At 45.9% G+C, this 17023-nt stretch overlaps 1 protein-coding gene across 4 annotated transcripts in view; it reads left to right on the top strand.

Moving 5' to 3' along the window:
• Positions 1–10917, top strand: part of KCNK10 (potassium two pore domain channel subfamily K member 10) — a 131756-nt gene extending 120839 nt beyond the window's left edge. For all 4 annotated transcript variants that reach the window (XM_032878571.1, XM_032878570.1, XM_032878568.1 and 1 more), the window contains 3 exons: positions 2160–2346; positions 6822–6964; positions 9064–10917. In XM_032878571.1, the coding sequence (XP_032734462.1) occupies positions 2160–2346; positions 6822–6964; positions 9064–9684 (951 nt within the window). In that variant the 3' untranslated portion in view covers positions 9685–10917. The remainder of the gene's footprint in view (positions 1–2159; positions 2347–6821; positions 6965–9063) is intronic.
• The last annotated feature ends 6106 nt before the right edge of the window (positions 10918–17023 follow it).

Here is a 17023-nt window from a genome sequence, read left to right as displayed (position 1 = left end):
TTTTGCAGATGGCTTTTCTGAGGAGATGAGGGGACTGTATAAAAGCATGGATCAAATAATTTTTCCCTGTTCCCACTTTATATACTCAGTGCCCTTTTGGGAGTTGGAGCACATGACTGCTTTTTGTAAAGAAGGATTGTATTTCCTTAGGTTTTCCTGTGCATTTTTAGGGAATATATTGATCTCAGAACAGGGATGTACATAGTGCTGATTTAAGATTCATGCAAATAACTGTTCTCCACTACACTTGTTCTTTTTTTTTAAATTTTTATTTATTTGACAGACAGAGATCACAAGTATGCAGAGAGGCAGGCAGGGGGACGGGGGAAGCAGGCTCCTTGCTGTCCACTATACTTGCTCTTGTTTGTTGAACTAAGTCCTCCATTTTGTCTTGTTGAACATACTTGGGACTGGGACCCCAGGCAGGTGGGGCTGAATGTTTCTGAGCCAGGAGTAGAGCGGACAGCCCTCCCGCATCCCTAGAACTTTCCAATAAAGAGGCTGCACTGACTTTTCTCCCACAGTCAAGGGGGAGAGGATAGAAAGCCTAGTCATCTTCTTGACTGGCATTTCCATGGTTGATCCAAGTGGTTGATCTTAGAAGGCTCTCTCTTGACCGGCTCTGTCCTGGGGATACAGCCAAAGATGTTACTGCTTATGACCGAAGCTTAGGAATTCCTGGATAGATTACACAGTAAACAACTTTTTATTCCCAGTCTTCCTTTCCAGGAGGGAAGCAGGATGGCCTGTTGTTCTTCATGGGGGGTTAGTCTGGTTGATTTTGTTAGGGGGGGGCAGGTGGGAGCGGGACTCTGGCGACTTTATGTGAGCTGGGAAATTGTTGAGTAACTTGAAGTCTGGTTCCATCAGTAAGCACTGGACTGGGAATTAATCACATCAGAATTACAATCTTGGCTTTGTCTCTAATTAGCAAAATCATTTTATGCTAGTCCCTCAACCCCTCTTGGCTTCTGTTGAGTATATGAATGCAAAGCTCTCTCTGTGCTCTGAGGTTTTCTGCCTTCTAATTTACAGGAAGGCAATGAATAGAAAACAGAGCACGTGATAAATGTTTCCTATATCCAGTGCCCTCCATGTGGTGTATTTTTGCAGAAAATCAATCTAGGTGACGGAGAAAGATCCATGCACTCTGATGTGTATGGTTTTGGTCGGGTTATGGTGCTGCGGCCCCCTGAGGACAATCTACATGTTGGTCCTGGGAGCTTTGAGAGGACCGTAAGGGTTATTCAGCTCAGAGGCCATGCCAGTGTTGTCCTGAGTTCATTCTAGGGGAATGCCAGTGATGCTCCTGGTCCACATCTGGACTCCACTGGCACCATTCCTTTGGGTAACATCTGTCTAATTCCCAATCTAAATGCTTTCCCCTCTTGACTGGCTCCTGCAGAAGCTCCTATCAATTTAAGCAGTAACCTGTCGGTCTGACTCGGACTCTTATCTGTCCCTGGTGGATAACAGAGCATGAACGCACGGCAGCTCTGGCTCACGTGTGTGTTTTAAAAGAAAAGTATGTCACGAGTGTACAGCTTCAACAGGGAAGGAGGGTGAAGAAGCTAGAGTCCATCTCAAATGCGTATGGGGGTGGCTGTTTTCTTGTCATCTGAACATTAGTCTGTTTAGTGTGTTTCAGGTCAGCTGTGTTTTTTTTTTGTTTTTGTTTTGTTTTGTTTCCAACACGTTCCCTTTGATACAAGAGAAGCTAGGTGCAGAGTCCATCCCTACCACTGTGGAAAGAGCTCCAAACCTGTGCCCTCCTGGAGGAAGGTCAGTAACACCACCTGAAAATTGGCAGCAAGCCCTTCTTGGGGAATCATTGCGTTTGTACTAGTGAGGAAGTTAGAATCTGCATTTGGACTGTAGTCATGGAACCATACACGTGACATCCAAGGCATGATGGGTTTCTTGACCCGGGGTCCACGAACAGACTTCGTTGGGTCTGAGAACCACCTAGAGCCTCTGAAAACTTCTGTATGTGCATTTTTCTAGGAGAGGGTCCCCAGCCTTCATCATATTCTCCCAAAGCTGCTTATGACAGATAAAAGGTGAAAAGCCACCAACATAAAACATTCTTCTTGTGCCTCCGTCTTCTGAACCCGGGGTGATAAAGCTGACTTGCCTGTCTTTCTCCTTTGCTTTCCCAGAAAAAGCAAGTGAGCCAGACCAAGATCCGGGTCATCTCAACCATCCTGTTCATCTTGGCCGGCTGCATTGTATTTGTGACGATCCCTGCTGTCATTTTCAAATATATCGAGGGATGGACCGCCTTGGAGTCCATTTACTTTGTCGTGGTCACCCTCACCACGGTGGGCTTTGGTGATTTTGTGGCAGGTAAGCACACTGGGCATCCCGGCCACCAGGGCCCTGGTGGGGAAAAGGTTCTGTTGATAATGCTTTTCAAAACCAAGAGAAACTGTGTTGTTGGAGAAGCAAATGAAAATGGCTCAGTGTCCCTACTGCTGTGCATGGACTCATATCAAGCCCATGGCTCCATGTAATGTAAAAAGCAGCAGATTCTGCTGAGAAATGAAAGGCAGCGTCTTCTTCCCCAGGATGCTCATTGCCCTTATCATCCTATGAATTATGCATGAGTGAAATGAATTTCTCATTGAATGTTGGACTTCTGATTTGCATTAAGGCTCCTTGAATCTATTGATAAAGGCTGTACTAGCAAGTGGCAAATATGAAACTCTGGAGTCATTAGCATAAAGCTTGGCCTGCAGCGACCTGTGGGTTAGGGTTCCTGAGGCTGCCCAGGGGAGGGTTGTGTTCCCTGCAGACATTATCCTGGGTCTTGCCCTGGCATAAGACTTAGGGCTCAGTTGACTACCAGGAGCTGAGAACTGTCCCAAGGGAGTACAATATTATAATGAATTCTGCACAAGTGTATATAGAAACAATAGCCTTCATTGTGAACATAGATGACAATGAACTATGTTTATGGAAGCAAAAGGAAACCACCATCAATTTCGGCTAGGGATGGGGAGTTTGAAAATGAAATGTGATCTGGCTTCTTACCTGTATGGCTTTCCCAGAATGTGGTAGGAAGGCAGGAAGAGGAGGCATCCTTCTCTATCCTAAGGGATATTTCTAGGGGTTTAGACAATTGATTGTTTTCTAGTCTGAGAAGTGAACACTTTAATTAAGCAACTCTGTCCTAAACTCAAAATGTTTGGGTGATACAAGTGCATTGTGTGTGTGTGTGTCTGTGTGTGCGCGCGCACGTGTGCATGCGTGTGTGCGCATGCATGTGTGTGTGCATATGTGTGTGCGCGCGTGTGCATGTGTGTGTGCACGTGTGCACGTGTGTGTGTTCTTGACCAGTTCCCGGTTAAGCAGCAGCCTGGACATTGCAGGCTGAGCTTGCAGACTTTATTTGGTACATGATCCTGACCGCTGCCTTGGTGTCTTCTTGGACTGCGGTGCTCACAAGGAGGATAGGGATCTGGAAATCTGGAAAACAGGACATTCTGGAGGGGATATTCAGGGCTCTTTGAAAGGCACATGGGTGTCTCCACATTTACCCTGATGGTGATAACCAGCAGGGTGGTCTCCTAGCTGTTCTAAATGGGCCACAGAAGACTAAAGTCCAGTTTGTAAAAATAGCAGTTTTTTTTTTTTTTCCTGTCCTTTTCACTGCCTAAGGACTGAGCACTTCAAAGTCAAAGTGATTAAAAAAGCCGGGGTTCTGGGACCCCGCCCCAGTGCTCAGCCGCTGTGCTGCCCTTCACCTTGGGTGTGGAGCCCCCAGGGGCCGTCTCAAGCGGAGGCCTGCGGCTCTGGAGGGAAACCACAGAGAACTGTTGGGACTATTTCACAAACTCGTTCAAGTTCCCCCACAGCATAGTTTGCACTGGGTTGTGCTTCAAAGTGCCCTGTGCCAGCCCTAGGCCATCTGCCGCACTGTTAGGGGACGCTAGTGATGAGCCCTTCTCTCTAAACACCTGCTTGACTTGGCCTGTTAATCTGTTAATCTGGGGCACAAATAGAGCCTTGGGATACAGAATTTTAAAAATGCATTTATTTGGTAATCAGCAAAGAGTTTAAATTTTTAATTTGAATTCAGATTATTTGTTTACATCTAATTATACAGTGTAAGGGCAGAGAAGCGTTTTACTAAAAAAATGCCATTTGACAATAACATAATTGAATATTTTAAATTTTAATGTTATACATTGTGATATTATAAAACAAAAACTATTATAGCCTATTCAAATTAAAATCAATATATAAAATATCTACCACCTGCTTTGGTTAACATTATTGAATCTAGGCCTTCACATTGATTGAAAAGTGATGATGAATCTGTAAAATAATAATACAAATTACATTTTATAAAACAGCATCGAATGAAGGATGAAAAAATAAAAAATAAAATAAAATGAGCCCCAGATTTAATGCACATAGATATTCTCGGTTGGCCTATGCGATGGGACTTAATTTACAGCTTTATTAAAAATGTCAGAAAAGCTGGCATTGGTTTATTTGGATCTTAGATGAATATAGTTGGCCAACCTAAATGATTTTGCAACATTGGTTCTAAGTAAAAAAGTTGAAGATAACCCAGGGGAGAACACGTGTGGTTTATTTAACATTGTGATGCATGAATTCATAGGAAGTGGGTCCCTGCTCTTCATCATGGATGGGAGAGAAGCAAGGACATCCACGTTCCTTACCTCTTCACTCAGGAAGACCACACATGTTAGGGAGCACTGCCGAGCTGGTGTGCTGCTCCTCCCTGGGAGGATGGGCTGGGGGGAGAAGCAAGGACAAAATGAGAGAGGATTCTGGTGCTTCATGGGGTACTGCCAATGATTTTAATTGATTATTTCTTCTTATTCTCCACCACAGATTGAGAGCACTTAGTAGTCACTGGTACTTGACCTTATCTTGATTTACCTAGCAAGGGCGTGACGTCCACAGTCACAGGCCTGGCCCCATTTTAATTCCCTTATTACAGAGCCTGGTGTCTTTTGTCCTGGGGTCTCCATGGACAGGTGTCTCTTATAATCCACATTGCTGACTGCAATTAGACCAGGCCCTTGGAAGCTCGGGTTTCCGGAGCTTACGTAGATTGGTCTGAGGAATGCATGCCTTAAAAGGCTGGAAGTTTGTCACAACCTTTTGGGCTATACTCTAATAGCAATGGGGAAGGATACCCGATCCTTTAAAAAAGGTACGTTAACGAGAGTCGATGATTGCTGTGATTGGACATGGTATCAACCCTTCTAGAAATGTAACTGGAACATTGATCACCATGCAGGATTAAGTGATGGTTTATTTTGTAGCCAACTCACGTTAGGACAGCCTAACATCACAGGATTTTGAAACCCTGATATAAAAAGCGAGCACAGAGCTCTGAATTCCAGACAAGGAGTCCTTAAAGACGCCGAAGGTTGTTTGTTGTGTTGTTCGCTAGCGCCCCCTAGTGACAAGCCTTGTTGGGTGGTGGTGACTTGCTAAGTAAATATTTCCTCTTCGCCCCAAGTCCTAGCACAGGGACGGAATGAACCACAAAAACCACTTATTGCGCAGGAACTCCAGTAGAATCCTTGAGGAAGCTGCGGGGGAGAGTTACCTAAGAGGGGAAAAAAAAAAAAAAAAAGGTAGCTAAACTAGACCGAAGAGGTCTGGCCACACAACCCCTTGGTAATGTTTGGAATTCTAATTTTAAGAAATGGCAATGGCCTCGAGACATTGTGGGCTGCACGGAGAGGAGCCACAGGCCGCAGTGCTTGCCCAGCTGCCTTTGGGAGGTATTACTGATACCGTAAAAGCTCAGTGTGGATTCAGTGGTTCTAGAAGAGGTTATAACCACTACCGAGTGGGAAAGACTAGTAATCACTCATTACGGAACCCCCTAATTACCCATACATTGCCAATGTCGGTTGTCTTGGAAATGACCATGGGCCTGCCTCAGTGAGCAATAGTGTCTCACACAGTGAAAGCCAGGCTGACATCAGTTACGTCCTCCCCTCTTTAGGAGAGGGGGCTCGGCTTGGAGGCTGCTTTGCATTGGTACCTTTGGCAGCGTCTGTAGGAGGGCTAGAATAAATAGGCTAATTATTTGCAATAAATGACTGGTCCTTTCAGCGGGACAGCCGGTCAATGCAATCGGGCAGCTGGCCAATTTGATTTGATGGATTTCTACTGTAATCCCTATGTATAAAATAGAGGGGTTGGACTAGCTGGCCTTTTAGTTCTGGCATAGTGATTCTAATTATTGAGCCTAATTGACCTTTCGGATTAGCATCATGTAAACACCATCCCTTAGTTAGTGTTAAATCACTACCACTGGATCAAAGTCTCAAGAATGCCATTAAGTCTAATTTTACTTCCACACATCCACTCCGCTCTTAGGAAATGCATGTATTAGGAAGGAAATGGTGCCAAGAAGTCCAAGACGTTGGGAATTATTGATCTTTTATTTTTATTGCATTTAAAGAAGTTTGGGAAGACTCTGGACAGCTAGGCCTGATGTATTGTCCTCTAGCTGACGTCATTCACTGTCAAGCCCTGGTTGAGAAAAGCTGGACCAAGTTGGCCCCGGACATTATGTGTATTCGGTTAGTGGCCACTGTTGTGTGTAGAATGGTTAGTGGTCAAAAATCAGAGAAGTTAAGCCAGAGTCAGACTCCTTTAGGAAGGGATACTTCTTTGCCTTGCCCTCCCTTCCTTCTAATACCTCTAACAGCTGAGTGTCAGATGCGGATGGGATGACATCTCTGCTACGTGGACCAGAATATGTTTGTTCTGCAAAGACCAAATGCTAGACCCTGGTTAAAGTAACGTTTTGTTGTTTTCAGGGGGAAATGCTGGCATTAATTACCGGGAGTGGTACAAGCCCCTGGTGTGGTTTTGGATCCTGGTTGGCCTCGCCTACTTTGCAGCTGTCCTCAGTATGATTGGAGATTGGCTACGGGTTCTATCCAAAAAGACAAAAGAAGAGGTAGGACCCCTTCTAAATTCTATAAATGTTTCTGAGATCAGATGAGCTCATGTCAAGAATACCTGTCTCTATTTTATGGGCTGGAGGGTTTCTTAATACATGGAGGGCCCTTATGGCTTCCTCTTTTTTAATCATTTCCTGAAAGCCAAGTTCAGTGGAATGGCAGTTATTTCTGGATCCTTTTCTGGCAGGTGAGAACATCTGATGACTCACCAGCCCGTGGATCCTGGAAGGACTAGTACACAACTTTTTTTTTTTTAATTATTTAAATTTAAAAAAAAATTTTTTTAGAGGGACAGAGAGAGAGAGAGAGCGCGAGCATGAGGGGGAGGGGCAGAAAGACAGAGCATCTCAAGCAGACTCCCCACTGAGTATGGAGCCCAGGACCCTGAGACTGTGACCTGAGCCAAAACCAAGAGTGGGACATTTAACTAAGCCATCCCCTTCCCACCCCCAGGTGCCCCAGAATGACTTATTTTTTAGGAAAATGAAAAGGGAAAAAGAAAAAAAATAGCAATGGTCAGCAGGGGTAGACCATAGTTGAGGGAGATGTGCAGACATGTGGGAGAGGCTTAGAACGTCTATAAAAAGCTTGAGAAGGATGGGCCTGTCCTTCAGGTCTTGGGGTCTATATGGAAATTCAGTAGAATACTAGGACTCCTTCCTGATTCTCTGAGACTGAAGTCCTCCCAACAGTGACCAGCTGTGGGGAAGCCAACACAAGGGGTCCCTTTTCACCATCACCCCCTCCTGGTTGTCAGATCTACAGAAACACATCTACCCCTATGTCCAAGGACATGCAAACTTTACTCCCTTGGGTAAATATGCGTGAAAACCTACACAAAGGCAAGAAAAGGGAGAAGAGGGGAAGGTAGATTTTGTGATTAAAAAAAAAAAAAGTCCACGTAGTTCTTCTAGGAAGAGAGGAAAAGAACTGGAAAAGAGGGCAAGAGAAGAAAAAAAGAGCTAACAAGTGCAAGGGAGATTAAAAAGAAAAAAGAAACAAAAAGAGGGGGAGGCTCCTGAAAGGAGTGAAACCTCCTACTCACTTCTCGGCAGACAGACATTCTGTACAGACGGCCCCAGGACAAAACTGCTGAATGGGAAATGTTCCCATCTCATTCCCGGGCCCCAGTGTTAATTTTCCTGGCTCATGGAAACACTGGCAATGCAATCCCATTGCAATCCCATCAATGCCATCCTCAGTCTGATTCCCCAGATGGCTAACTGACCGGCTGAAAGTCAGCTGTAGTGAAAGAGAAAGTAACCGTGCAAATATCGACTTTCCTAAATGCAAAAATGCAGACTTGTGAATTCCTCGTCTATAGAGAAAAGCATGGGGCTAGTGCTGTTGGAAGTGCTGAAGGAGAGCCAAGAAAGGTATCAATCTTCCTGCGTTCTAAGGAAGCATGGTCTGTGGGCTTTTGCAGAACATGACTAGAGAAGTTTGTTCCCAGGTGCCCCAGAGGGTCTTCTTAAGGCAGCGTAAGCCAGGTAGCACTCAACCGTAGTGTGGCCCAGATTCAGGGTGAATAACACTCCCAGTTTGCCCAGGACTGCAGGGGTACCTAGGACAAGGACGTCCTGTTCAACAACCAGGACAGTCCCAGTCTAACTGGGCCTGGTTGGTCCCCCTACCCAGACAGAAGCATTGCGGCAACAGAGAGGGGCCAAGGACCGGCTGCATCTGTGCTTTGTGCCCGGGTGTGTGTTCCTGTCTCATGTAACTCTGTGAGCTAGACATGATTACCCCAGTTATGTCAGAGGAAGGAGGCCGTACAGCTAAAAAAAGGGTGGACGCATAAGAGGAACCCAAGCCCGGCCAACCCCAGATAGCGGTCTCTCCCGCAGAATGCCGTCCTCCCGATCGGTCACCACCTCCACATCTCAGGCTCATGCCAGGTCCTCTAGCAGGTGTGCCCCCCGAGCCACAGGAGCCGGGAGCCAATTTGAGATGGGTCTTTAGGGCCGGGGCTGCATCCCCACCTGGGCCTGTGCTCCCCCACCTCCTGGCCTCCTCCAAGGGCAGTGGGTGCTGGGAGTGGTGGGGGACCGAGGTGGGGACGGCTTCCTTAGTTGCTCTTCTGTCTCCTGGCCAGGTTGGTGAAATCAAGGCCCATGCAGCCGAGTGGAAGGCCAATGTGACGGCCGAGTTCCGGGAGACGCGGCGGCGGCTCAGTGTGGAGATCCACGACAAGCTGCAGCGGGCAGCCACCATCCGCAGCATGGAGCGCCGGCGCCTGGGCCTGGACCAGAGGGCCCACTCGCTGGACATGCTGTCCCCGGAGAAACGCTCCGTCTTCGCCGCCCTGGACACGGGCCGCTTCAAGGCCTCGTCCCAGGAGAGCATCAACAACCGGCCCAACAACCTGCGTCTCAAGGGCTCCGAGCAGCTGAACAAACACGGGCAGGGAGCCTCTGAGGACAACATCATCAACAAGTTCGGATCCACCTCCAGACTCACCAAGAGGAAAAACAAGGACCTCAAAAAGACCTTGCCCGAGGACGTTCACAAAATCTACAAGACCTTCCGGAATTACTCCCTGGACGAAGAGAAGAAGGAGGAGGAGACGGAAAAGATGTGCAACTCGGACCACTCCAGCACGGCCATGCTGACCGAGTGCATCCAGCAACAGGCGGGCGTGGAGAACGGAATGGTCCCCACGGACACCAAAGACAGGGAACTCGAGAACAACGCATTACTTGAAGACAGAAACTAAATGCTGAGGACCTTGGACTTGACCAAGCGTTGTGTTTTTTTTTTTTTTTTTTTTTTTTTTAATATTCACCCTGAGACACGTGCCTTAAAACAGACTTCTCGGTAGTCCGAAATTACATAGCATTGAAGAATATATTTCACTGTGCCATAAACGACGGAGAAAGGTCGCTCTGCCAAAAGGAATCAAAGAACAAGGACCGCACTTCCGTCAGGGGCCGCAGGACACGCCGGGAGTGTTTGCACACGCAGGAGGTTGTGGCCACGGAAGTTAGGGGCGGGTATGGGACGGTGCTGTGCCCCCTGAGCGGCGCCACCCGGGCCTGGCGTGGAGAAAGGGCAGCTATTCCTCAGACCAGCCTTTTGAAAGGAACACATGTGGCTTTTACATGGAGCCTCGTTTCCTGAACCTACCGTTAGAGATATGCACACACAGAGAAGGGGACCGGATGGGGGCTGAACTAGTACCTGTAATGAGGGTTCGAGTTGACATTGTGGCATGTTGCTCTGAGCTTGAATTTTGATACATAGCCTCAGTGCACAGCTAGTCTTTCTGAGCTCCAAGTGAATGTCCGTGGGACCCGGGAGCATGTGGAATTTGTGAGAAACAGATCAGAGCACACATATTAAAAGGTGCAATTGCTTTCCTCATTACAAAAGAAAAAAAAATCACAAATGCATCACACTGTGGATATCACCTTAACCAAGGACAGAAGCCTATTGAATTGTCTCTCGACAAATGAAGAATGAACTTGCAAGCTTTGGCGAAAACTCAACCTCATTCGCTGCATGGTTATGGGCAAAAATCATGCATTTTCCTCAGTGGGTGCAGTGGTGAAAATAAACTGGTTTTGAAATGTCCATTTCACTTTTCTAGTGGAACTTCGGTTGTAACTTGTTTTGATAAGAGGGGGGGAAAAACCAAAACAATTGCCTTGCATGATGCCAGTGGCTTGCTGTTCTGTCTAGCTGATCCTAAATTTTTATAAAAATAGACATCCTGCATGTCTGAGACATACCAAGGAGGACCACGGCATCATTCCATCTCAGGGCTTTTTGTCCCTTTGGGTGTCTTAAGGTAGACATAGTGACGAGGTCCAATCTTGCTATCTCCAAACAAAAGAAAGAATCCCCCAACCAACTCTTGTACAAGTAAATTGAATTGTTTTAATTGCTTGCAGCTTAAGTGCCATTAATGCCATTTAAAAACTAATGCTTAAAAGAAGTATTTACAACATTCCACGATTATGTTTGGGTGTTCCTTATTTTGAAGGCATCACTTCTTTTCCTTACTTGTTTCTTTGTCTTGCACCTGCTGTTCACTAAAGTTGGAACACCAGGGTGATTAATGGTTTCAACGCAAACAATAGCAACGTGATTGTTTTGTGAGGTTAGAATGGCCCCGGGAAGGAGAGTGGGGGAGGGACCAGTCATAGGTTTTGAAAAAATTTTAAATGGATTTTTTGAAATCAGAAAGGGCAAATTATGTGCTAGGCCTCACCATCCTGTGTGTGCCTCAGCCCCTCATGTAATTGGCTGACCATGGATGGTTCAGACTTAGCTGTTTGGCCCATGCTTTTAAGCATTTGGACCCGGCAACCCCCAGAAAGTTGTTGGTGATGGGCTTCCCAATCTCAGCGCCACCTCTTGGGGATTTCACATGACTAACACACGGAGGGGATTGCTCAAAAGACCACAGGATTAGCGGAGACTCCGGACTTCTGGGGAAAATGATACCCACCACATCCTTGACCACTGGTACCAGGGCAGACCTCTTCCCGCCCACTTCCCAAAATTGCACAGCTCTCCCTCGCCTGGAGCACATGTAGCCCCACCGGCCCCTCCCCCAACTTCTAGGCTCTAGTTAAAGTTCTGGCATTGCTTTTGGGAAGGAGCCAAATAAGCAGCAGCTTTCACAAGACCCTTCCAGTCCAAGGTAGACTTGGGTTAGTGCCTCCACCGGGCTGGAGATGTGGCTCACTGGTGACATCCTGTGTCCATATATTAACAGACACGGAAATGACCTTTACGCAGGTGTGGGCACCGGCTCTCACTGTGAGAGCCCTTCCAGCCTGACAAAATGTGTTTTGATTGATCTCTGGGACTTTCTCTATTCCTCTGATAAGTTAAAAGCTTCCTGATTAAACTATCCATCCATCTCATGCATTTGCATTTCCGCCCTGTACTTCTCTGTAGCAGTGTGTTAAAAACTCTAGACCCTACAGACAAATCTGGCCAAGAGGCTTCCTTGTCATTTATCCAGTGGTTTCCATGGGCCAGGCACTAGATTAGGCACTTTATGGGCGTTAGCTGACTGAAACCTCATAGCAACACTCTACGGGAAGTGTTTGCAAACCCATTACACAGATGAGGGCACGGAGGCTCAGGGAAGCTGAGTAACTTACCCAACGGCACACAGCAAGAAGGTGGTAGAGCTCATCTTCAAAGGCTGTCTGACCAAAGTCTGCTTTTGACTTTGCTGTAATGTCCACGTCATGCACTCTTGTGTGTATGTGTGTGTATGTGTATGTGTGTGTTTGTGTGTCTTTCTAGTTTCATGGACAGGGTGTACGGAGGTGGGGAGGTCTCTATTACTAAGAGCTTACAAGGTCTTTGTGTAATCATGACCTAAAGCATTACCCTTACAGATACTTATACATTATTCTGGTTTGGGTTTTGGGAATGCTGTCTGTGGTGCCCTTTCTCTATTGTTAAAAAATTGCCCTTTGAAAGCACTCTTTTGCACTTTACTTGCTTACCTTGCAGGAACTCCGCTTATAGCAGGAATAAAACAATTCAAAGCACGAAGCTGCACATTCTACCAAATGGAACAGGTGTTGGTGTGTGCGTAGACGCTTCCCCAAAGGGGTCAAATCACAGTAGTACAGAGGGCTCAGAAACAGCCCTCAGCTGAGAGTGGGAAAAAACCCAGTACAACCTGTTCCCTGAATACAGTGGGGCCCAAAGCCCTGGGGAATGAAATCCAAGAAGAGCCCTCCCTCTATGGAGAGTGCGTCATTAAATATGGGCAGTATTGGGCAAACTAGAGCATACTCTCCAAAGTCTGAGAAGCTGAGAGGGAGTAAGAGCTTGGGCTCCTCTTAGTGTGTACAGGCTAAGATTTGGGGGAGGCGAGTCGTGATGGAAGTGGTTTGAGTGGTACCCTTTGAAGATGGGACCAAACAGCACATAGCAAATAGCACGTACCGAAGCTGCTGCAGATTCTAAACACCCATCAGCGCCCCCCTGCCCCTCCAACCGGCGCTCCCTACGCCGCTGTAAAGCTGGCGTCAGCGCCTTGATTTTGCACATGGGAAGAGCACGTGTTCAGTATCTTCTGTGTCTTCAGTGGGTGGTGTCTTTTGCCTCACCTGGTAATTGGGTCCTGATTTTTTCTTCCCTAACAGATCTGGAGGTTTGCTGGGGACAGTGGGGGGATCATTTGGAGACGGTAGCTCCATACCCAGTCCTAACTCAATAGTGAATTCTAGAAACTTACCACTGTCAGGGGAGGGCCCTAATGTGTGTGTGGGTAGGGATGTCCCTGACCTGTAGGTGAGGCGACTGGGACTGTTTGTCTGTGTTTCCCTGTCCCAGCCTGTGAGCGTGGACACCTCTGTCCCCGTGCTTCTCTGTTACCTCGTCAGGACATCAAGGGAATTCAACACAGATAATCATCAAGGCCCCTTTTAGTTCCACAGTTCTCTGACCAAACCTCCCCTGGTCTACGAGTTTGTTAAATTCATTAAGAACGGTATTAGCTGTGTTTGTGTATACTGACACACGGCCCCCTTATTTTAGGCTAAGAGTCTCCTGCCCTTTGGGATTTGTTTTCTGAGTAATTGATGGAGACCAGATGTATTTGGGAGCCTGGTGTCTGAATTAGAATCGTGCCCTGTGTAGGCTCACTCTATACTCCCTTACAACATCCTGTCACCTGGAGGACTCAGGCTATGCGGGCATTTTTTGCATGGTGTTAAGATTGTTTAAAGAACTTTAAAGCTGTTGCTATTTGCAGTCAATTGTGATAAAAGTTCCCTTTGATTACTTCATGAATTCATATAATATAGACAGATACCTGCCACACACACACACACACACACACACACGCTGGAAATGGCTGCTTTGGGGTCTAATGGGACCATTCGATGTTGAAAGTCCTAGTTGTGCTAGACGTTAGCAAACCACTCCCTTACCTCCTCCATCCCTGAGAGGATGTCATTTCCTGGCTGAGTCAATGCTGCTCATTTATTTGTGTGCTTGGGTTTGGGGGATTAGTGAGAATGTGACCAGAATTTGGGTGGGGCAGATTTATTCTCATTGGATTGGGTAAGATTGTAGACCATTCAATGTATACCATGGTTTCCGAACCATAGGAAAGGCATAGGAAAACACACAAATGTGCAGAGACTCTCTAAAGAAAAGAGGAAAAACCGGCTTTGCTTTTCCTGTCTCTGCTCTCTGCATCCTGCTCAGGTTTCAAGCGGAGGTTTATTATTTCTGTTATGATGCAACTGTGCACAAACACCATGGCTGTGTCAGCAGAGGGAACTTTCATGGGTAGAGTGTAAGAGCTCGATAGCAACGGCCTTAAAAAATAAAAATGGGAAACTCTCTGAAGCAAAAGTGACTTTGGCATTGCAGATCCTGTTAATTCTACATATGGAAACTTTGGAATAGCATGTTGATTACGTGGCTAGAAACAAAGCCCTGGCTGTCCTGGCATGATAAACCAGCAGCCATCCATGCAAACCTCACTCCTCCCATGGCGGTCCCTAGGTCACATGACATTGGCACGGTGGCACTGAGGAGAACTAACAAGTGTCTTTGATTTTACAGAAAGCGATTATCATTTTCACAGGTGCCTAAGAGATTTGAAATCTACCTTCTGTTATCGTTTCTTAAGTGAAAAATCTCAAATAGTTCCTTGTGCATTAAAAACAAAACAAAACAAAACAAAAGAAAACCATCCTTGAGAGGACTCCGCTCCATTGATACGGCAGACTGGTGTTAGAGAGGGTGATTGGGAAAACCTCTCCTTTGCCATCAGGGCACCGAGGTTGAAGGAAGAAGGTACAGTGGTGCCTAGAAGTGTTATGCAAACCAATCCACATGCCAGCCTCCAGCCTCTTCCCCGTCCCAGACTCCCAGGCAGGGGCCCCAGCGATGACGATAAACCCATGTGTGGAGGTGTTTTACCTGTTTTTCTCTCTGTGGGATTTCATGGTGCTTTAAAAAAAAAAAAAAAAGGCATTTTACAGAAAATAATGTGGGGTGGGGGGGAAGGAGGGAATTTCGTAATGTTCTTAGGAAAAGTACAAGAGCAAATTTGCTTGTAACGTTTCAGTGAGCTCTGCTGCTATTGTCTTTATTTGATGACGATGTAACTTTTTTTTTCAATGATGCAGAAAATTGCAACAAAGACCTTCTGGAAGATCTGACCCAATGTCTCTCCTGTTTTCCTTTCTTTTGTGGGGCCAAGCATGGTTCACAGTGGCTGGCGGGGGAGGGGGGAGCTACTCTCACTTCTGGGGACAGGCTTCTTGCCTGGCTGAGAACCCACTTATGCAAGTGCATCAGCAACAGGCCAGAGCCCATGGAAACCCATTGTCTTGCAGGTGGAGGAGCCCGCTGTGTGTTTGATGCAGATTATAAGCTCCTCGGGGGCAGGAATTTGGCCTTTGATTTCCATTTCCAGTGCTGAGCACTGTGCTCCATACAACAGACACACTCAGATTATTGGTAGAGTAATTTTAATAGACGTATTGATAGCCCATTTTCATCCTTCAAGGCAGATTTAATCTTTTCAAGACTTGGAAGTCATTTGGAGCCAACAATAAGCAATTTATCCTACTCCTAAGGTATCATCTTGGTCAAAACCCAGTTTACTTACAAAGTAATGAGTTTGAGCTGTATTTTACGAAGAACTCCAAATTTTGCAGTGATAGTTCTTGAACATAACTAGCCTCTAAATGTGACTACTCTGAAGGAGAGCTCTATTTATGATGTTTGGTGATGGAATTTTTGCTTTAAAACCCATCTTATTACGACAGATGCAGTTTGACTGTGAATCTAGGAAAGAAAGGATTATGCTTCGTGGGGATGGCAAATATATGGGGAATATATGACAAATGTGCTGACATTCTTGACTCCTCTTCCCAAAGCAGCTCTCTTTATCACAGAATTTCTTCCCTATTAACCTGGGTGCATTCTAGACTCTACTTTAAGACTATACTCAAGGTTAATAGTTTTCAAAATAGGGTCCAGTGACCCTTGTAGGTCTTTATGATTCTTTCCTGGGATCGTGAGGTTGGAACTATTTCCAGAACAATACTAAGACATTGTTCGCCTTTTAAACTCTCATTCCTTCATGAAGGCATAGCGTTTAGAAGGGAGTAGTATTAGTTATTCAGAGGATGGAGGCAAAGTAATATGATACATTTTGTTGAACCTTAAAGAATTCTCCAAAATTCTTGTAAATAGACGGGTGTTTCTTAGAGAAGCCCAAAGTACCCAGATACAGTATTTCTCTGGTCCTGCCCACCTGCTTTGTGAGGATCCAGCCCCTTCAAATTCCTCTCCAGTTAGCCCTAAGAATCCCAGAGGCCTCTCACAGGCACTCAGTTTCATGGCCGCCATGCTATGAGAATCAATTTTCTAGATGCCTCTCTGCCCCTCCAGGACTGGAACTGATGGCCTTCTAACGAACCCTTGGTGAGAAAGTTCACTCCATTGTCATAACTGTCCCATCTTCCCCGTATCCAGAGCTCCTAGAGGGACATCTCATTCCCTTGTTGTTTTCATGGGTCTGGCACAGTGCACAGAACTTGGTAGGCGCTCAGGAGACATTCGTTGGGTAAGGAGCAATTCCAAAACTGTGGTTTGAATAAAGGGCTTCTGTGGACTGTAGGAACAGAAGAAGAGAGCCCAAAGCTGTGGTGAACTTGAGGGGAAGTTAGATGGATTCAGTGTGAGAGGGGAGCCTAGGGCACAGGGTAGCAGTCCAGATAAATCGAAAGTATCTTGGAAGAGTTCTGGATACAGAACACTGACTTCAAAGACAACTTTTACCTGGTCACTTCCCTGGCCTCACATCAATCACAGGAACCAGAGCGGTGTAAACACCCTTAAAACAAAACTATTCCAGGTTTGAAATGCTAGGGTAAAATCTGGCTGTGTGAATTTGAGATGGTGACTTATGAGTCAACATCCATCCATTACCTCTGTAGGAAATATTTCAAATTTTTAATGGCTGGTTCTTAGAAATACATTTTAAAATGTTATAAGAATCTAAACATATATATATATATATATATATATATATATATATATATATATATATA

This window comes from Lontra canadensis, unplaced genomic scaffold (genome assembly GCF_010015895.1).
Source record: "Lontra canadensis isolate GAN:19392208 unplaced genomic scaffold, GSC_riverotter_1.0 scaffold64, whole genome shotgun sequence".
Lineage (NCBI taxonomy): Eukaryota > Metazoa > Chordata > Mammalia > Carnivora > Mustelidae > Lontra > Lontra canadensis.
This window is presented reverse-complemented; position numbering and strand designations above follow the sequence as displayed.